The sequence below is a fragment of the Garra rufa genome, chromosome 8 (assembly GCF_049309525.1).
Source record: "Garra rufa chromosome 8, GarRuf1.0, whole genome shotgun sequence".
Taxonomy (NCBI): domain Eukaryota; kingdom Metazoa; phylum Chordata; class Actinopteri; order Cypriniformes; family Cyprinidae; genus Garra; species Garra rufa.
The window spans coordinates 13,902,854-13,924,227 of NC_133368.1; the positions used below are offsets into that span (position 1 = coordinate 13,902,854).

General features: G+C 37.7%; 3 protein-coding genes across 6 annotated transcripts in view; all 3 read right to left on the reverse strand.

Moving 5' to 3' along the window:
* dip2a (disco-interacting protein 2 homolog A) overlaps positions 1–3,963 on the reverse strand; it is a 177,042-nt gene extending 173,079 nt beyond the window's left edge. For all 3 annotated transcript variants that reach the window (XM_073846361.1, XM_073846359.1, XM_073846360.1), the window contains exon 1: positions 3,523–3,963. In XM_073846361.1, coding sequence (XP_073702462.1) covers positions 3,523–3,646 — 124 coding nt within the window. In that variant the 5' untranslated portion in view covers positions 3,647–3,963. The remainder of the gene's footprint in view (positions 1–3,522) is intronic.
* Positions 3,964–5,759: 1,796 nt separating this feature from the next.
* Positions 5,760–14,185, reverse strand: cflarb (CASP8 and FADD-like apoptosis regulator b). The gene is made up of 6 exons (XM_073845023.1): positions 13,902–14,185; positions 13,634–13,739; positions 13,410–13,545; positions 7,934–8,014; positions 7,273–7,804; positions 5,760–6,680 (listed from the first exon to the last, which is right to left on the reverse strand). The coding sequence occupies exons 1-6, from the start codon at positions 14,183–14,185 to the stop codon at positions 6,551–6,553; spliced, it is 1,269 nt and encodes a 422-aa protein (XP_073701124.1). The 3' UTR covers positions 5,760–6,550.
* Positions 14,186–18,033: 3,848 nt separating this feature from the next.
* Positions 18,034–21,268, reverse strand: ndufb3 (NADH:ubiquinone oxidoreductase subunit B3). 2 transcript variants are annotated; one of them, XM_073846031.1, is made up of 3 exons: positions 21,122–21,268; positions 20,469–20,601; positions 18,034–18,363 (listed from the first exon to the last, which is right to left on the reverse strand). In XM_073846031.1, the coding sequence occupies exons 2-3, from the start codon at positions 20,594–20,596 to the stop codon at positions 18,213–18,215; spliced, it is 279 nt and encodes a 92-aa protein (XP_073702132.1). In that variant the 5' UTR covers positions 20,597–20,601; positions 21,122–21,268; the 3' UTR covers positions 18,034–18,212. The 2 variants fall into 2 exon arrangements, with proteins under 2 accessions (XP_073702132.1, XP_073702133.1); XM_073846032.1 differs by having other exon boundaries at positions 20,469–20,598; positions 21,122–21,203.
* Between the last annotated feature and the right edge of the window lie 106 nt (positions 21,269–21,374).

The window sequence follows — 21,374 nt, forward strand, 5'->3', positions numbered from 1 at the left end:
ATGATGATTATAATAATAATAATAATTATAGTTTAATACCGTATACCACGAAACCGTGAAACCGTGATATTTTCTGAGACGATTATCATACCGTGAAAATCTCATACCGTTACAACCCTAGTCATCCGTAAAATCTTTGTTTATCTTCAGAACTCAAATTAAGATATTTTTGATTAAATCCGAGAGCTTCCTGACCCTCAATAGACAGCAATGCAACTCACATGTTTAAGACCAAGAAAGGTAGTAAACACATTGTTAAAATAGTTCATGTGACACCAGTGGTTGAACCGTAATTTAATGAATAATAGATTGCATTTAACAGTGTTTAAAAATGTAAATATATACCTGATCTCATGACAAAAACGTACCTGTTAGAACTTTTTCGCAAGACGCAAAATACGTACCAATAAGTACATATCACTGCAGTTTCCAACAGAAATACACTAGAGTCGTTAAAACAGTGAGGACTTGTAATCGTTTTTGTACACAGTTATGATTACAGCTCCATATGTTTCACTTTCATTGCTTGGTTGCATGGAATTGGTATGAATCCTGTGAAAAACACGAATTTTAATGATGAAACAGCTGAAAGATGAGAAAAAGAGTTATAGAGCCACTCATTGAACATTTCAAGTCAGAAATGTGGTGGCACGTACAAAACCAACCTCACATAAAACGTACCATATGTACGTTCATCTCTTGCGAAAAAGTTTACACAGTTACGTTTTTGTCATGAGATTAGGTTGAAATGCACAATTAAATATCCAGCATCAACTGATAATAGTACATTTTTATAAAATGATAAATATCTTTGTGCATTCCTATACAAATCACTAGTCCACAATTCACCAGATGACTTGGACCGATTAAAACAATTGTGCTACTCAAGCCGCTCTCACATAGACTACATTCCATTACTGCCAATACTCTGCAAAACATGTCAGTTAAACAAGTGGATGATTTAGACTAAAGTTATTCATACGCCTGTCTGTTCCACTCAGCTCAGGAACATGAAGCCTCCCTTGAGACTTACGCATCTATTACGGCTGAACTTAGCTAACAATGCGGTGCGATTTGACATGACTCCTTCATCTACCTGCACGATCATCCAAAATCATCAGCAGGACTACATCTATGGATTTTTAAACCTCAAAAAGACTAGAGAAACAGCCTCAGGGCTGGTTTCTCAGGGCCAGATTAACCAAGCCCTGAACTGCTCTGCAGTTTGAAGTGTGAATCTCCATTAAGATCTCTAGCCAAGAATAACACTAAAGAAGCGTCCTTGAAAAAAAAAAAATCACTTTGAACTATTATGTTGAGAATAATTTGTACCACATGATGTTTGAACCTCTAATGCACTATTGCAACCCAAATTCAACCTGTTTAACTGAAATCAGAATAAAGTGAATTCAGAAAATATCAATTCACTTTCAGAAGCCTGCTGAATAAAATGAGTCTGAGGATCTTTTTGAGTCGGGTCCGGTGACGTCAGCAATTAAAGGATAAAGGAAAACAATGGCTATCAGACAGTGTGCAGGACAGGAAGCTATGCACACGCAAACAGGAAGCGGACAGGGGTTCGGTCGTTTTCTGCAAGCCTGCTGCGTTTATTTGTGTTGTTCGCTTGTGTTAAATGCCAAACCTAAACTTGCATAAGTAAATGTAGGCTTTTTGGGAGGCAGTACTGGGGAATTTGTGGTATTGGTACAAAGTGGGAGACTTCAGCGGTGACACAGTATGTCAGCAGCAAGAGCTGCTGCTATTTTAGATTCACTGTCTCCTTTTAAAACACCACAACAGTAAAACTTCCCTCCGCCTGCTAAAAAACTAGGTCTGGTGCTGCTTTCCCAGAGCAATATGGGTCAGAACTTGATCACTGCATGTAGATTTTTTGCTAGTTAACGGTTAATACTAAAACGGTCCATATCTAAACTACCACTCACAAGTTTGATGTCGGTGCCTTTTAAAAAAGAAGTCTCTTATGCTCTCCAAGGCTGTATTAATTTGATCATAAATGCAGTGAAGACAGCACTGTGAAATATTATTAAAATTGAAAATAACTGTTTTCTATTTGAATGGAATTTAAAATGTAATTTATTTCTGTGACGCAAAGCTGATTTTTTAGCATTATTACTCCAGTCTTTAGTTTTCTTTAGATGATTTGCTGTTCGAGAAACATTTTTTTATTTAATAAATGTTGAAAACAGTTCTGCGGCTCAACATTTTAGTAAAATGTGTGACTTTTTTTTTTTTAATTCTTTGATGAATAGAAAGTTCAAAAGAACCTTTGGTTATTCTGTGTCTGCTCTCCAATACTCAACAAAGACATGACTTCTCAGCAGAACTAATAATTATAATTAATGCCCCTGAATTAACATACATAAACTATCTCTCTATAAAGAGCAAAGCAGGTTTAAACGGAGGTTTAAACAATTGCATGTGGATGAACACTGCCCATAATTGGTTCTGACATTTCATATTTAAAAAACAGCCCTGTAATTGTGTGAATTTCATTAAAATAACAGTCATCAAATCATAGGCCCATTTACACATCCCCTTCCCACCAAAGATGGGCTGGAAGATCTCAAGAAAACAGCACATGGTTGGTCTAATTAGTTCAGTTTGAACTCTTCCTGCTGTGCATTTACACAGAAGACATGCTCCAATTTAAAAGGTTCCACTACCAATCCAGTTTAGCACATCTGTTACTAAAAATGTGTTTTCACCAACTAAAGACGATCCTTACAAGTCAAGCTCTACAAGTGAAGTAATAAGAGTGGATCTTTGACTTTGACGTGTCACCATGTCAGGATGATATATGCTAGTATCAATGCATTAATAAACATTACTATACGTGAGAACCTACAGGTTTAATCAATAGTCCAATCAGCAAATGACATTTTTAGGGAAGATTTGCAGCACGGACATGACATGCAAAGCACGCTGTTGTTCTTCTCTGAAATTTCCATAGCCAGATAACACGGTGTGAATACTGAGCAGTTCACTTGGAACAATCCAGATCTCATGCATTCAGTTTTCAACGACCTGAAAATCATAACTGTATAAAAGTCTTGCATTTATTCCAGCACCTTCAAACACGCACAAGATGAGAAATACGATGTTTTCCTTGTTTGCCAAACAGCATTCTTCGGTTTAAACCAGCATATGACCGTCCGTATTAGTTGTCAGATGTATTGCATTGCTTTTATTGGGATTGAACGGTCTGTCTGATCTGAAGCACTGCTGACACAGCACTGAACCTGCATTACACCTATCATCATCTCATCACCGCTATTATAGGTTTACAGAAGGGCTGCAGTAAAAGCAGTAGCCTACTGATGACAGATCAGATATTTCAGTGCACTTATGGAGAGGTATGTATGTAAGGCATGTATGTCAACAGCCCGCGTCCATAATAATGCATGAACCCTATTCGTAGGAAATCTGATGCAACCCCCGAGCTCAAAAACCCGGCATGTCGCATGGAGATGGAAAGGCTCCACGCGGAAATCAGCGACTCACCCTCGGAGAGCTCCAGCTCGAGCTCCGCCAGCTTTTCGCGCACCTCCGCCGGGAGAGTCATTGCGATCGCCGGTGACGGGTCCAGCATCATCATCAGTAATCCGGTGGAACTGCGTTCTGCCATAATGAACCAGCTGGGTCAGACAGCTCCAGGTCCTCGCCGGCCAGAGGGCTTGTTGTGGCTCAGATCAGCTGGTGGAAAGCGAGGGGCGGGCGGGTGCTGGTCGCTTATCGCATGCAGATGTGAGAAGTATCGGGGCGGTTGCATATAGGCTGCTGTTTGCTTACAGCCCAACCGCTCGGACCGCAGATAAAATGTTCAAATATAAGATCCTCGCCCTTCCTCAAGCCGGATTTAGCGCTGGATGGTTGTGCATGACTGAAGAATTCTTCGTAAAACAAAGGGAAACTCGCCCAACTCCGCTCTTCAGCGCGCCACCATCGCCATTGCAGCAGAGCAGCTGGGAACAGAGCGAGAACAGATCCAGCGTCAGTGATTCCTGTCTCACCTACACACACACACACACACACACACACACACACACTCCGGTGACATGCACTTGCAATGCGCTGCACTTACTATACTAATAAATGGGCCGTTTCTGTGTATAATGAAGTATTTTGCTTGTTTTTTAAGTAAATCTCTCAGTTCTATCAGACAAATTATGTTTGGTAATAGCATTTGTCAACTGTCAAATGTTAATAAACACGCCCTGTGACACTTAAAGGTAAATGTAAGCAGTGTAATATATAGTGAAACACAGCAATCCGCTTAAAAACAAACCAAAACAGGATTTATGGTAACAGGCTAAGAGTAACAGGGTGGACATTTTTAGTTTATTTAGCCATCTTCGTGCTCAAGGTCATGACACATGAGTTTTAGGCTGATAATTCTACAAATATCCACTTTTCAATAACCAGCTGCTGACAAAATCATGGTAATAGGGGTGAATGTCAAAAATCATTCCCTAGTGAAAAATGTAGAATATAAAAAGAAACCATACTAGCCTTTGACAAGTTTGCACTCGTCAAAACTTTTTTTTTTTTAATGGAATAATATCAGTTATGATGGTCACAGGGTTGACAGTAACATGGTGGGCAGTTTAAGTTCATTTAGCCATATTAGCGTTGTGTTCAAGGCCATGACATGAGTTTTATTATAAAGAAAATTATAATTCTACAAATATCCACTTTTCAATAAACAGCTGCTGACAAAATCATGGTAACAGGGTTGAATGTCAAAGATCATTGCCTACTGAAAAATGTAGAACATAAAAAGAGACAATACTTGTCTTTGAGGAGTTTGTATCCGTCATAACTATTTTAATGCAGTAATGTCAGTTATGATGGTCACAGGGTTGACACTAACAGGGTGGAGAGTTTTAGTTTATTTAGCCATACTAGCTTTGTGCTCAATGTCATGACACATGGCTTTTATGCTGATAATTCTACAAATACCCACCTTTTAATAGCCAGCTGCTGAAAAAAGAAATCATGGTAACAGGGTTGAATGTTAAAAATAATTGCCTACTGAAAAATGTAGAACATAAAAAGAGACAATACTTGTCTTTGAGGAGTTTGCAACTATAACGATTTTTAATGGAGTAAAGTCAGTTGTGATGCTCACAGGGTTGATAGTAACAGGCTGGATAGTTTTAGTTAATTTAGCCAGCTTTGTGCTCAATGTCATGACATGGGTTTTATGCTGATCTTTCTACAAATATCCACTTCTCAATAACCAGCTGCTGACAAAATCATGGTAACAGGGTTGAATGTCAAAGATAATTACATACTGAAAAATGTAGAACATAAAAAGAGACAATACCTGTCTTTGAGGACTTTGCATCCATCATAACTATTTATTTATTTATTATTTATTTTTAATGGAATAATGCCAGTTATGATGGTAACAGGGTTGACGGTAACTGTGGGCAGTTTTAGTTTATTTCGCCATACTAGTTTTGTGCTCAATGTCAAGACACATGGGTTTTATGCTGATCTTTCTACAAATATCCACTTCTCAATAACCAGCTGCTGATAAAATCATGGCAACAGGGTTGAATGTCAAAGAACATTCCCTTCTGAAAAATGTAGAACATAAAAAAAGAAAATACTTGTCTTTGAGGAGTTTTGCATCCATCATAATTATTTATTTATTTATTTTGAATGGAATAATGTCAGTTATGATGGTAACAGGGTTGACAGTAACAGGGTGGGCAGTTTTAGTTCATTTTGCCACTCTATCTTTGTGCTCAAAATCATCACACATGGGTTTTATGCTGATAATTCTTATTTTCAATAACCAGTTAAGTCACTGTTTACACATGTTCAAGAGGGATACAAATAGCACCTATTTCATTGAATGGCTAACATAAGAAAACCGAACAATAAACATACGTATAAAATATAAATATTTGCATTTAAAAACATAACAGCAAAAAAAGTGAACACTAAAACGGAACACTAAAAATACATATTTGTACTGAAAGAGTGAAATACTAAACATTGTATATGAAAATAAATATACATAAAATGATAAAAAAAAAACTAATGCAAATAAATAAATAATAATGCCAACATATATACGTAATTGTATGTATTTTTTTATCATGTGTGATAACGTATCCTATGACTGTAGACACCGTCCGTCTGAGAAGCTATCAGTATTCACAGTTCAAAATTGTTTGGAATTTTTTCAAAGAATCTTTTAAAACAACTGAAACAATTAATTCAATTAATTTTAATTACTGGTTTTATTAGGGACAATCAGTTTAGATGTTTAGAAAACCAAATAAAATGTTCAAACTGATCCACACCAGCAGTTGTAAAGTGTACACTGCCGACAATGGACAACACTGCCAACATGTGGACGATATAAGAAACTACAATGACAAAACCTGAGATTTATTTGCTAAAATATAGCAAATTATAATTGATTCAATTCATATTGGCATCATTATGATGATCTTCATTTCTCAAACATCAAATGTTCTTCCATAATCATTGACCTTCACTCAAATGTAAGGAATCATGACCAATAGAATTTCTTCGTGAGAGTATGTCTCACATCTAAAAAGTAAGATGATTCTGGAAATTTGTGATTGTGGTCATATACCGCACGATTCACCAATATGTGCATGTCTTCCAAATTAGTACTCCTGAAAAGAATAAAAATATAATTATTAATACTTACATAAAGCTTAATAGAGATAAACATATATTAAATCAATCCAAAATAGCCAATAGAGATTCAGAAATATCTAAATTTATGCCAGATACTATATGCTATCAGTACAATGTCTGGAATAGTTTTATAGAAATAGTTCATAGTAATGGAAATTTATTTTATTACCCTTCATTTAATATTGTAAAATATTATTAAAAATTAAAAGAACTGTTTTCTGTTTAAATATATTCTTAAATGTAATTTATTCCACTGATGCAAAGCTTAATTTTCAGCATCATTTCTGCAGTCTTCAGTGTCACATAATCCTTCAGAAATCATCCTAATATTCTGATTTGCCGCTCAAGAAACATTTCTTATTATCATTTCGGAAATCAGCATTTCAGAATGATTTTTGAATGATCATGTGACAGTGAAGACTGGAGAAATGATGCTGAAAATTCAGCTTTGCATCACAGGAATAAATTATAAATAAATGGAGTCTTGATGAGTCTTAAAAAAATCGTACTTATCCCAATCTTTTGATCACTAGTGTAATTCTAAATAATTCAAAGTGCTTGTCTTACCTTCTCTGGCTATCAGGTAAGGATGGTGTCAAGGAGGATCTCAAGGCTTTCAGGTACACAGACCGATGGTTTGGCACCTCCAGCTGTTGTCCTTTAGTCCAGCAGTGACTCCAGAAGATGTCCGCGTCCGCTGGGATGTTTCTTGAGCGGCATAAGACCACAGGCCCGTCTGTCTCCAGCTCTCCACCCTGCTCATCTTCACACCCTATACTTCTAGCACACTTCTGAGGCTCAGACACATCGTAGCTCTGGATAAAGAAGAGTTTAGGCTTGCCTGTCAGGCGCGGACAGGAGTCTGAGGTGAAGAGGCGCCTGACAGTGTCCAGGTTCAGTCCTGGACCGTGAGAGTCAGTAGCCAGCAGATCTGATGAGCAGCTTCGGCTGATAATGATGCAGACAAAAGCAGATGCTCTATAGTGAATTTTCTGATGATGAGCCACTTCCCTCAGTGTGGACAGCATATCTCTCACACTCAGCAGCTTGTGCATGATCACATGGAAATGTAAGGCCTTAAATGTTTGCTCCAGTTCATCTGTAAGAAAAAGAGAAACTATTACCAGAGGATAATGTGATTTCTTTCACAACTAAGTGCTACTAATAGTAGTAGCAGTCACTAAACAGATATTTACATTCAAATTCCATATGATCAGTGATTTCTTACCTCCTTCAGTGCCAACACAGTCTATGATTAGACACACTCCACTGAATGCTTCCTCTGACTGCTGGATGTCAAAGAGATCGAATCAACACATGTCAGTTTCATTCACTGCTATTACAGATAATTGGTTTGACCACATTCAACACTTGATAACAATCTTTCACAGTGGCATTTTTACCCTCAATTTAAGTTTCACTTAAAGTATATTTTGGAATTTACCACACCACAACATGTTACTAGGAAATTTTGTTATTGATTGCCTTGAAACATTTAAAATGTTTAAGGCGCTTGGAATTAACAAAATATTATCCTAAATGCAAAACAGTCAAAGAGAAGAAAATAAACCTTTTGTTTTAATTAAAATTTTGTAGTTTCATAATGAACCAACTGAGCATCAGTGTTCCTTGTATTGAACTTGTATTATACAGTGGAGATCAAAATCAAAAGATACAGTGGAGAACAACCCATAATTTCCTAAATTGTTAAGTTCTTAAGCATATTTCATAAATAAAATGTATTCTAAAGCACAGTATAAAACTTAAATTAGATGATTGAAAATTCACACTGCAAAATGGGTAAAGCAGTTCCTTGAAGCCAACACTGAAACTGACCTAAACTCGATTGAAAATCTCTGGAAAATCCTTGGCGACAAAGCTATGGCTAAGAAACCCAATACAGTTACTAAACTTTGTGGAAGAAGAGTGGACCAAGATCACACCAATGCAGTCTGAGAAACTAGTGATGTGCTGCAGGTGCAGATGTGCTGAAGTCATTTAAATGACGGCCTCTACACTTCTTACTCATTTCTAACAGCTGTAACCCTCCAAAATTTTAGTTGTAATCTTCTTTCGTGCTACAGAGACGACTAATATCTTATTTTGATCACTGTGCTTTCCACAAAATTAAGGTTTTTGCAAGATTGCAAGATGGCGGGCCACTGTAAGGTGATTGAAAGCCTGCAACAGGAGGTTGTCCAGATGATGGCCAAAGTGATAACACTTTCAGCCATTGTAAGAGAAGTTTGTCATTCCAAATCTGTGATTTCTTGAATATTCCAGGTTTAAAATTACAGTTATTCATTGAAGTCCCTTAAAAAGGCTAGTCATCCACGTAAGACAATTGTACGAGAAATCAGGATAATGCAGAGAAGCAGTTCATTGAAGAACACTGAAACTGATCTAAACTTGATTGAAAATCTCTGGAAAATCATTGGCGACAAAATTATGGCTAAAAAACCCACTACAGTTACTGAACTTTGTGTAAGAAGAGTGGAGCAAGATCACACCAATTCAGTCTGAGAAACTAGTGATGTCCTGCAGGTGCAGATGTGCTAAAGTCCCTTCCTACTAATTTCTAACTGCTGTAACCCTCCAATTTTTTTGTTGTAATCTTCTTTCGTGCTACAGTGGCTACTGTTCTCTTTTTTTTTTTTTTTTTTTTTTAGGTTTTGGGTTTTGCGAGATTGCAAGATGGTGAGCCGCTCTAAGGTGACTGAAAGCCTACGACAGGAGGTTGTCCAGATAAAGCAAGAGAAGTTTGTCATTGGAAATCTGTGATTTCTTGAATAATGACACTAATTCATTGAAGTTCCACAAAAAGGCTGGTCGTCCACTAAGACAAATGCATGAGAAAACAGGATAATGCAGAGACAATCAATGGGGAATTGGTACAACATCACAGCTGGAATTGCAAGGTAAGGATCTGTCTCAGCAGGTTTAAGAGAGTCAGACCGAAAGCCCACTCTGCAGTGGTCAAGCCTCTCATCAGCAGATAAAATCAAAAGGCTAAGCTCATCATTGCTAAAATCATGTTGTTTGGAGAGAGGAGAACTGGTCCAAAGTTTACTTTAGTGATGAGAGCAACAGTTTATTTGGGTCTGATGGTCAACATTTTGTTCAGCGTCAAACTGAGGAAAGGTAAAGGAGGAAGTGTCATTGCATAGAGGATTGTTTTCTGACTGTTGACTGTTCGGGAGGCAGACACACTCTGTCAGTTTAAATCTAGATTAAAGACCTATCTCTTTAACCTGGCCTACACTTAACAAATTTCTATAATCCAAATCTGTTAAAGGGTTGTTTTTAGGCTGCATTAATAAGGTAAACTGGAAACGGGAACACTTTCACAACGGGAACACCTGACTTACTCGTTGCATCAGAAGAAGAATGGCATCTACGCTAATATTAGTATCTTTTTTTTCTTATTCCGAGGTCACCGTAGCCACCAGATCATGTATCTAGATCAGATGGTCACTGCAGTCCCTGAATCCAGTCCGTACCCAGCCCAGATGGTGGATCAGCACCCAGAGATAACCTCTACAGCCCTGAATGTCAGCAGAGACCACGTCAACTAGATGAGCCCCAGAGACAGATCATCAGTGAAGACCTCTTCATCTAGACGGCCATTGACACAAGACCGCGAGAACCAGATGAGTCCTCTCCAATCTGACTTTGTGGCAACATAGAACTTTGCATCTACATTAATAATAGTCTGTTTCTTTCCAATTCCGAGGTCACCTTAGTCACCAGATCCAGTCTGCATCCAGATCAGATGGTGGATCAGCACCTACAGCCGAATCTCATCGGATACCATGTCAACTACAGAGACAGATCATCAGGAAAGAACTCCTAACCTAGGCGGCCACTGGCACAAGGCCATGGGAACCAGATGAGTCCTCTGCAATCTGACTTTGATGCAACATGGAACTTTTGCGTTATTGACATACTAATTATTCGTTACATTTATATAGCGCTTTTCTAGACACTCAAAGCGCTTTACAGTGTCAGGGGTATCTCCTCATCCACCACCAGTGTGCAGCATCCACCTGGATGATGCGACGGCAGCCATAGTGCGCCAGAACGCCCACCACACACCAGCTTACTGGTGGAGATGAAGCCAATTGGAATATGGGGATGATTCGGAGGCCATGATGGTCAGAGGCCAATGGGCAAATTTGGCCAGGATGCCGAGGTCATACCTCTACTCTTTCCTGGGATTTTTAATGACCACAGAGAGTCAGGACCTCGGTTTAACGTCTCATCCGAAGGACGGTGCTTTTTGGCAGTATAGTGTCCCCGTCACTATACTGGGGTGCTAGGACCCACACAGACCTCAGGGTGAGCACCCCCTGCTGGCCTCATTAGCACCTCTTCCAGCAGCAACCTAGTTTTCCCCAGGAGGTCTCCCATCCAGGTACTGACCAAGCTCAACCCTGCTTAGCTTCAGTGGGCGACCAGTCTTGGGCTACAGGGTGATATGGCTGCCGGCAATTTTTTAATTGTCCTATTTTAATACTGTAAGGTAGCTTTGACACTACTTGTATTGTAAAAAGCGCTGTAAAAGTAATCTTGACTTATACAGCTACATGGCAGAGTGAATGCAAATGCTTATCAGAACCTCCTTTAGCAACATGCAGTTCCTTGCAAGCACTCCAGATGAAGGCCAAAGGGATAACACTTTCAGCCACTGCTAGAGAAGTCTGTCATTCCAAAACTGTGATTTCTTGAATATTGCAGGTTTACAATGACAATTACAATTCATTCAAGTCCCCCAAAAAGGCTGGTCATCCACGTAAGACAAACGTACGAGAAAACAGGATAATACAGAGACTCTCAATGGGGAATCAGTTCAACACTGCAGCTGGAATTGCTTGACAGTTCAGTAAAGGTTTTTGTTGAAATGCCTAGGATATTTTGTCAAACATGTTAGTTGAACAGTGGTATACCTACAGTTTTGAGCGATGAAGATTAGCAATATTAATAGATTGTTCTCTAATTTTGATTTCCACTGCAGTATATATTTACAGCATGTCATACATATCAACATGTTTCTAATTCATAAGAAAATTCATGACACCAGTTGCAGTAAAAATAAAAACATAAATAAATGTACCTGAGCACCAAGCAGTTCCTTCTTCACTGTTGTCGGTTTATCTAAAAATAAATAAATAAATAAATAAATAAAAGCTCAAAAAACACAAAATGCACTGAAATTAAGCAATATTTATATACACTAAACATACTGCACACTGCCAGTCAAATTTCGGGCACACCTGACTAAATATACTCAAGTTTCTTGTAAGTAAACAAAGTTCATATTAGAATTCCCCTAAAGTTGTTTGCACTTTGCATGCTCAGTAGCGCATTTAGCCACGCAAACCCTTGGGGGGACTCTGCGGAATTCGATTTGCGATCGACAGCACCCATGCTTTAGAGTGGGGCCCCCCCGAGAACACATGCTTAGGAACCCCAGAGCACGCTTCTGAAAATTATGATATTAGTGGTCTGTTTGTTCCCAGCATATATCTCAGAATTAGCAATTCACATTCATAAATGTATTGGCCAAATGAGTGCATTTTACATTTAGTGAATTAAAATTCAAACTGACAAATCAAAATATTGTTACTAAGGACAATTAATTGGGACATTCTACAGTGTAGTAAAAATAAACAGTGTGCAAATCACTCTTTGTCTGTAAATCAGCAAATTTTGAAGGTTTTTCTTCATTGTTCCCATACCTCCATTTGTGCTATTTCTAGTTTTAATGACTTTAGTATTACTGGACATTGTAGGAAGAGTTAGAATAAAGAAACAATGAGAGGTTTGTCCAAACTTTTAACAGGTAGGGTATTTTCCTGTTCGGTTTGTTTTTGAATGAACTCACCACAGAACTTGGAAACTGGCCTGGCATTACAGGAAGCGGATGAGTTAGCGAATGAGCTATTTGGCTGTGGATGACACAAACAGTCAAAGTTATGTAAAAAATATTAAAATATAAAACATTTTTAGTGCTACCTAAGACAAAGCAACCAAAATAAAATCTCACCAATGGCATTCTGCTACACTGCAGTCTGTCTGGAGGCGAAGATCCTTGTTTAATCATTTGCGCTGCAAAAGTGGATTCAGTTATTCAAAAAGGAAACCTTGCTGATTCAGTTCCCCTAAAAATTCCCACAGAGATTACCAGTGATGACACAACAGAAACGTAAGTAGATAGGAAAGAGGAACTGAATCCAAATACTACACATGACATATTGCATCACTGTAGCATAAAAGTGAATAATCTGATACTTCAACTAATACATTCTCAGAAAAACTCTCACTGGGGCAGTACCTTTTTAAAAGGTACTAATATGTACCATTTACCATGTGCTATGTTAGTAATATACTGTAGCCTAAACCCCTCTGAATGAGATAACAGGCCAAATACTTACTGTACACTCTTAAAAATGAAGGTGCTTCACGGTGCCACAGAAGAACCATTTTTGCCTAAATGCTTCTATTAAGAATCTTTAACATCTAAAGAACCTTTCTGATTCACTAAAAGGTTTTTTTGTGGTGAAAGAAGGTTCTTCAGATTATAAAAAGGTAAGAAAGAGATTGTTCTGTAAGAACCTTTGACTAAATGGTTCTTTGTGGAATCACTGTGAAGAACCTCCAAGAAGCAAAACCATCACTAACAATGCAAAGCTGGTAATTCTCACCTGTCTGCTGGTAGTGACTGATCTTTTTAGCTAGATCAGCTCTATGAATGGACCTCAGGCAGTGTTCAATTAAATCCATCTTCTCACTAGAGAGCTGGTCGAGCTTTTCCAACTCCACTACGATGTCTAAAAAACTCTGCAAATGTGTGGTAAAAAATAAAAACATTTAAATTCCACATATGAAGCATTTAGCGGAAAGCTGAAGAACTTTCAACACGTCATACCTGGACATTTTCCAGTTTTTGTTTCGGTAAAGTGCCTCTCAATAAAAACTTCAACGACTTAAGGTCCTCCGTGTCCATGTCCTCACCAACATCAGCCATCAGTACTCTAAAAACACAATATCAAAACGTTACAACATTCTCTTGAACCACAAAAGGTTCTTTGTGGCGAAAAAAAGTTCTTCAGATTATAAAAAGGTAAGAAAGAAATTTCTTAAGAAAAGAGAACCACATTCCTTTGGGATTCGCAGAGGGAACTACAAAGCATTACCTGTATTCTGATACAAAATGGCCATTTTTTAGAAGTCCCTCAACCGTGCTCTTGTTGGTGCTCATCACTTCGCTCAGCAAATCATAGCGTTTTATTTTCAGAATGAGCTCCATGAGAAACACGTTGTCCATCCTCATTTTGCACAGCACAGATTGTAACATGCCTCTGGGATCTGTGGAGAACTTGTCCGTATCAAGAGAGCCGCACAGGTAAGAGACCCGCTTGCATTCATCTGTGCTCAGCTCATCAGTGATCTGACTAATAGTGTGGTACAGGCTAGACATCTTGCTTCAAAATGACCCTGTAAGGACAAAAACTGCCATTATTACAGGAAGAATATTTTACAGTCTTTACAAATATTTAGAGTTTTAGAGTATCATTTCTTGTATTATATACAAGTGAGACAGTTCTTTCATGTCTCTCTGTAGACCTACTTTCACAATTATATTGCATTAGAAAATGCTCAAACTGGCATAGCGGTAGGATGTGACTTAGTAGCCTATGGGTAAATGTTACGGTATTTGGTTTTATTTATCTGGAAATGACACCCAGCGTGAATCTATTATAGGCTACTACTATAATCGTTTACCATATAGGTCCAATAATAATAATAATACAACATAGCGTTTCCGCTAAAATTGCATTATATCGTATTAAATAACTATCGCATCTAAAGATTCTTTAAGTCTTCATATCATTATTTTATTTTTGATGACAGGCATTTTACTAGGCTATATTAACAACACTTTTAGTCGCATTTATAGCGTACAACTTATAGTTAAGTATGGTATGACTATATGGGTGTTATTCTGAAACCTACTGTGAGCTAAAGCTGTGAACACGCTACAAAAAAACTACTTTATGTACAGATGATGTCAATAACTTAAATTATTCTCGAAAAAAAGACAAAACTGTCAACCTTACCTCAGCGAGCTGTTCTTCTGGATGAATGGAGCATCTGCTCGTGAATGAATGAGATATGAGAATGAACAGCGGTAAGTGGAATTCCATTACGCAGACACAATTTACTCTAAACGGAAAGAGAAAGGGGATGTTCGCTCGTGTGGGCGGAAAAAAAAATGTACCTTTACGTCATTCAAATACTTGTTAAATGTATTTTTACATTTGTATTATTGCTTAGAATGAGGAGAAAGTGAACAAACTCTACATAATCTCAATATATTCTAGCCTAATTGCTCTTCGACTAGACTAGAGGATTATTTAACTAGCACATCGTACCGCACTCCCTCCCAGAGATGGGACCAAGTCACACATGTGCAAGTCTCAAGTAAGTCTCAAGTCTTAACCTTCAAGTCTCAAGTAAGTCCCAAGTATTTTTTAATTGGGCAAGTCAAGTCAAGTCAAGTCGCAGGCTATGTCAAGTCAAGTCCAAGTCAAGTCACCTTATTATTGTAATTTTACCTGCAGAATCTGATCTTAATAAAGTGAAAAGACAAGATATAAATAAAATAACTGAGTAAATTTCAATAATTTGGATTTGCATTGTAAATACTCATGTTCAGTAAAATACATCATGGAATCAAACAAAATTGTAACTTCATAAAATCATTTATTTTTCACTTCTGCCAACAGTGTTTGAAATGTTTTAAATTTCCAACATTGAGTCCATAAAACAAATAACAGCTTAAAATCCAACAGACTCCTCTGAACACCTCTCTCTCTCTCTCTCTCTCTCTCTCTCTCTCTCTCTCTCTCTCTCTCTCTCTCTCAAACACAGAGTTTACGTACAATATTAAACTTTGTTACATTTCTCCTCTCTCTCACACACACTCACTCACACACTCTCTCTCATCTCTCTCACACCACACACACACACACACACACACACACACACACACACACACACACACACACACACACTCTAACTACATTTTACCAGGCATTCGTTCACCTCTTTAATAATTTTGTCAATGATGATAGACCGCTGAACTTTTAGGGGCCATTCATGTCGCGCCTAAAAACGCGTGGAAAACGCTAGGCGCGCCGCTTTCTTCCTTGTCAACAAAGCGCTCGGGCGCTTGCTCTCCGGAAGCGTCTGCCGTTTCTAAGCAACCATCAGCTGCGCTCTAGCTCCAAGCTGCGGTGCGCTTGCTGCATTCTGAAAAGTTGAGATGTTTTTATCTCGATGCGGCGCGGACGCGCCTGGAAAAAACGAGCGCGTCGCACCGCGTGCGCGTCGCGAACGCGTCGCTTCCATTATGCGCGCGCAAGCCGCGCGTCTACATTTAAAATAACGAATTTGAGCGCGCAAAAGACGCTACATGTGAACTGCCCCTAAGTCTTCCTAACAACAAACAGAGCGGTGCGTAATGGAGTGCATCAGAACTGCATCAAGAATATCAAATATTTTGCAGTGAACCTCTTATTTGCATCTTAAGTTTATTGCCAATAATAATGACAGGTTTGTGAAAGTGTAGAACTTGGTGAGCTCGCGCTAAACACATCTTCAGCACAGCGACTCATTTGCACTCCTCTGATTGGCCAATGCGTTCAACAGACATGTCTGTGATTGGCTACAATGCTTAACGCTGCAAAAGCATAGCGCAAGTACCTTTAATTCAAAGGGGAAAATATATATAAAACTAGATGAATGTGATCATTTATATTTGGGCCTGAAATCACTGATACAACCTTTAATGGCTACTTTAGCTATTATTACATTAGCTAACTACCAACTAACCAGATAACATTAACAAATAGACAAGCACTTACTGGGCAGAATTGCTATTCAGATGACGGACGAAATTGGAGGTTGTCGTCTGGCTGTCTGCAATTTTTATATGGCATGTCTTGCAAAGCGCTGTTCTACTTTTACCATCTTGCGAAAAATGTTTGAATCCGAAAGCGATGACCCTCGGTACCCCTCCGGCTGACATGTTGATGTGATATATGATCTAAGTGGGTGTGGTGTGCGTAAGGTACGAGAGGGCATGACTGATTATAGTGTCGTGATCCAGTCATGACAACGCTATTCTCAGCCTGCGCTCCAGCTGGGTAATCAACTTTATTTTTTTACAATAATTTATATATGTTATATTCAAACTGAAAACATGTGATTAACACTCAAGTCATTCAAGTCATCGTGTCTCAAGTCAAGTCAAGTCCCGAGTCTTTAACTTCCAAGTCCGAGTCAAGTCTCAAGTATTTTATTTTTTGTCAAGTCAAGTCACAAGTCATAAAAATAGCGACTCGAGTCGACTCGAGTCCAAGTCACCAAGTCACAAGTCCCCATGTCTGCTCCCTCCTATCATGCTAAACTACTTTAAAATATCTTAACTGTTGTTATACTTTTATTGATGTGCCTGCATTTGATTCATGTATAACTAGAGGTTATTGTTTGAGGACATTGTGTTTGAGGACACTTAAAGATTTAGTCTGAAGCAACTTTTTCAAACAGTTACATGAAAGGATTCATATAACAAATACTACATCATTTTACAAGTTAAACACAAACATATAAGATAAAACTGCAAAATGACGTATATTAAGATATACTTTTTAATAAGTTGCACAGTCAATGCACAGACATGCATTGTAAGTGCACAACAGTGCATTATTATAGAAGCTAAGGATGTCATAGCCAGAGGATTTTCTTTGATTTGCATCCACGTGGACCTCTTCATACACCCACTAAGGAAATGTTACATTTAAATCCCTTAGAACTACAAGGCATAGCCTGAAATTTGTGACCCTGGACCACAAAACCAGTCTTGAGTAGCAGGGGTATATTTGTAGCAATAGCCAATCATACATTGCATGGGTAAAAATTATATTTTTTTCTTTTATGGCAAAAATCATTAGGGTATTAAGTGAAGATCATGTTCCATGAAGATATTTTGTAAATTTCCTGCCATAAATATATCAAAACTTAATTTTTGATTAGTAATATGCATTGCTAAGAACTTAATTTCAACAACTTTAAAGGTGATTTTTTTGTGCACCCTCAGATTCCAGAATTTAAAATAGTTGCATCTCAGACAAATATTGTCCTAACAAACCATGCACATATGATGTATAAATCCCAATCCCAACTAGTTTTGTGGTCCAGGGTCACATTTAGACTTCTAAAGGTTTGACTACAATATCCAACAAACAAACATACTCTGCTCAGTTTAGTTAAATTATATTTATTTTACAGACTGGTCATGGGAATCATAACAATGAATGAGCACAGGTATTAGGAAGCCTTTAATGGGCTAAGGTCTTCATGGATAGACAACAACAGGCTTAAAACCTGCAGCAAATACAGAGTCCGACAGCGACTGGCTCTACAGAGCTTTAACCCCACTATTAGTGCTCTGACTTCTTTGGAGGGAAGAAAGCATACTCCACTGCCAGTGCCACTACAAACGCTGCGAATCCTGTCTTAAATCCGCGGAGGAGAACATTTGAGAAGGTAACCGGGACGCCAAAGCTGCCCGTATATCTCCACGCCTCATTCCTGCGAAAACAAACATTGTCATCCTTTTTAGTCCTTCATTTTCCTACTGTTTTATAAAAATAAAATTCTTTTATAGCTGAAGTCAAAAGTACAGATTAAACTTTATCATCAACTACATTTTATAAAATATTGGACTGAATGTACTAAAACGACAGCCTGAAACCAACTTCAAGAACATCTTTGATAAAATTTAAAGGAATAGTTCACCTCAAAAAATAAGAACTTGCTGAAGATCTCAGGCCATCCAAGATTCAGAGGAGTTTGTTTCTTCATCAGAGCAGATTTAGAGATGTTGAGCATTACATCACTTGCACACCAATGGATCATCTGCAGTGAACGGGTGCCGTCAGAATGAGAGTCCAAACTGCTGATACAAATCCAGAAGTAATCCACACCACTCCAGGCCATGAGCGAAAAGGTGCATGTTTAAAAGTAACAAATCCATCAAGATTTTAACTTTAAAATGGTTGCTTATGGCTAAATATGAGTCCTCTATCCATAATATTTTTCTCCAGCGAAGTAGTAGTGAAATATGTACAGAACAAGCGCTATTAAAAATAAAATGTGACCCTGGACCACAAAACCAGTCATAAGGGCGATTTTTCTTTTTTAATTGTTGATGTGTTGACTTCATGAAATTAACAAAACAAAAAAAATAGCACATTCATATCATAGATTATGCATTTTTAACTAACAGTTTTACCCTGACTGACCTTTTGAGACATGACATGAGACTGCATGCTGTTGCTATGTAGCTATGTTATTTTTGTACGTTTTATCATCTCTATCATTAACTCTAACAGATAGACCGATGTTCTTAGAACAAGAAGTACTTCTTAGTAAATGTGTCTTTTTAAAGTTTGGGTTGGTGGACAAACATGCAAATTAATAAGGCCTTTGTTCACGAGCTGAGACATGAGTATTGTGTTCTTGATCAAAATTAGACATAAACGACCTATCAACTTCCTGGGTTTTAGGGTATAAGAAGTGCTAACCCTGCACCCCTTGCAGATCGGAGACTTTTAATTTTTAATTAATTAGACTATATTTAATTAGACTATTTGATCAGATTGACAAATGATTTGATTATGGACAACTTGGAATTGGGAATTAATATGTTTTTACACTCGAAGATATTTTTAACTTTTGAAAACTTTGAATAAATGTATAACCTTTTTAGCCCCCACCTGTCTGATGTGGAATCAATCTTTTTTTTTTTTTTTTTCATCAATTGTGGTTTATACATCATCTGAAAGCTGAATAAATAAGCTTTCCATTGATGTATGGTTTGTCAGTACAAGTCAAGATATAACTCTTTGAAAATCTGGAACCTGAGGGCACCAACAAAAAAATAAATTAAATTAAAATTGAGTTCTAAATTAAATCACTTTTAAAGTTGTCCAAATGAGATTCTTAGCAATGCATATTACTAATAAAAAATTAAGTTTTGATGCATGCATGGTATGAACTTCACAAAATATCTTCACGGAACATGATCTTTACTTAATATTCTAATGGTTTTTGGCCTAAAAGAAAAATGTATAGTTTTGACCCATGCAATGTATTTTTGGCTATTGCTACGAATATACTTGTGCAACTTAAGACTTAATACTTTTGTGATCCAGTGTCATAAATAATCTCAAACTATTAGTAGATTTTGATTGAGAGGAAACAGAAAATGGACTTCTTCACAGGAGATGGCGTTATTATGGACTACGCTTTTACATTTAAAATGTCTTGATGGATTTGTTTCTTACTAACACAGCTTTTCACTTCACAAGATATTAATTGATAGACTGGAGTGGTGTGGATTATTTTGATGTTTTCTATCAGCTGTTTGGACTTTCATTCTGACGGCACCCATTCACTGAAGAGGATCCATTGCTGAGAAAGTGATGAAACGTTATTCCTCGAAACTCGTTTCCGATGAAGAAACAAACTCATCTACATCTTCTATGACCTGAGGGTGAAAACATTCTCAGCTGGTTTTCATTTTTGGGTGAACTGTTCCTTTAGCTCATTTATATAATTCTTATCGAGTGAATACTATAGAGAACTCCAGTCAAACAATGCATGAGCAACTATCTGAAACTGTAGGATCTCACCGAGCCCAGGGGTCCCTGAGTCCTCTTCGAGCGAGCCTCTGCTGAGTCATTTCCAGAGGCGTTCCTTCCCATTTCCACACTTTGTAGTCTGGCATTGACAGCTTGCCATGTCCATGATCCCCACCCATGACTGCTGTTGAAGACATCTCACAATTATTAATGCAACATATGCAGAATTAAACAGCTACGTACCTGAATCACTCTACAGATGAGGTTATGAACAAATCGATTCAAATTAGAGAGACACCCAAAACTTGTGGTTAAAATGTAAGCTGAAGCGTGTGTATAAGGGCGGTAAATGTATATTTGGGCACAACGGATGTGGTCGCAAGTTCCGTCGTCAATGAAACTAACGACCACAGACAGCTAACGATGCTTTTGGTAAAACAGTTTAGTTGTACTTAAGTGGTTTCATTCCATTAATTAGCTGTTCAGTCGTGTTAAAACAATCACTGAATAAAAAATAAATACTAAATATTACAGGCATAAACAAAAACAACACAAGCGAATCAACTTGTGACCGCTAAGCTGCAAACACCGACTCTGGTGCTAATTTCAGTCGCAAATGTGTTGCCTTCAGTTTAAACTAATGTAAAATTACATGAAAAGCAGTGTAGATGTTTTGTAAATGTGTTTAATAGCAGCATAATTACCTTTTTAAAGCAAAGTGACCTCCAACAGGAACGCGCAAACAATCCTGGAAGTTCTGTTACTACTTCCTGTGAATAGCTAACGTCACTCTGCTCGAAAGAAATACGAGATTATATGAAACAAGTGTACATTTTGTGCAAATGTATATTTAAAATAAAATGTTAAACTGCTATTACGACAATCTGTTATTTAATCCTTATAAAAAGATTTAAGTATCCAACGTTTTTGGACTTTGTAACGCAGAGACTTTTATTT

Bases quoted from the DNA above. Each gene is read 5' to 3' on its own strand.
- cflarb (XM_073845023.1), bottom strand. From the start codon at position 14,185: ATGTCTAGCCTGTACCACACTATTAGTCAGATCACTGATGAGCTGAGC. The intron at 13,546-13,633 runs GTATGACGTGTT...ACACATTTGCAG, and splicing joins AAAAACTGGAAAATGTCCAG to AGTTTTTTAGACATCGTAGT. The intron at 8,015-13,409 runs GTGAGAATTACC...ACATGTGTTGAT, and splicing joins CAGTCACTACCAGCAGACAG to TCGATCTCTTTGACATCCAG.
- ndufb3 (XM_073846031.1), bottom strand. From the start codon at position 20,596: ATGGGTGGGGATCATGGACATGGCAAGCTGTCAATGCCAGACTACAAA. The intron at 18,364-20,468 runs GTGAGATCCTAC...TTGTTTTCGCAG, and splicing joins CTCAGGGACCCCTGGGCTCG to GAATGAGGCGTGGAGATATA.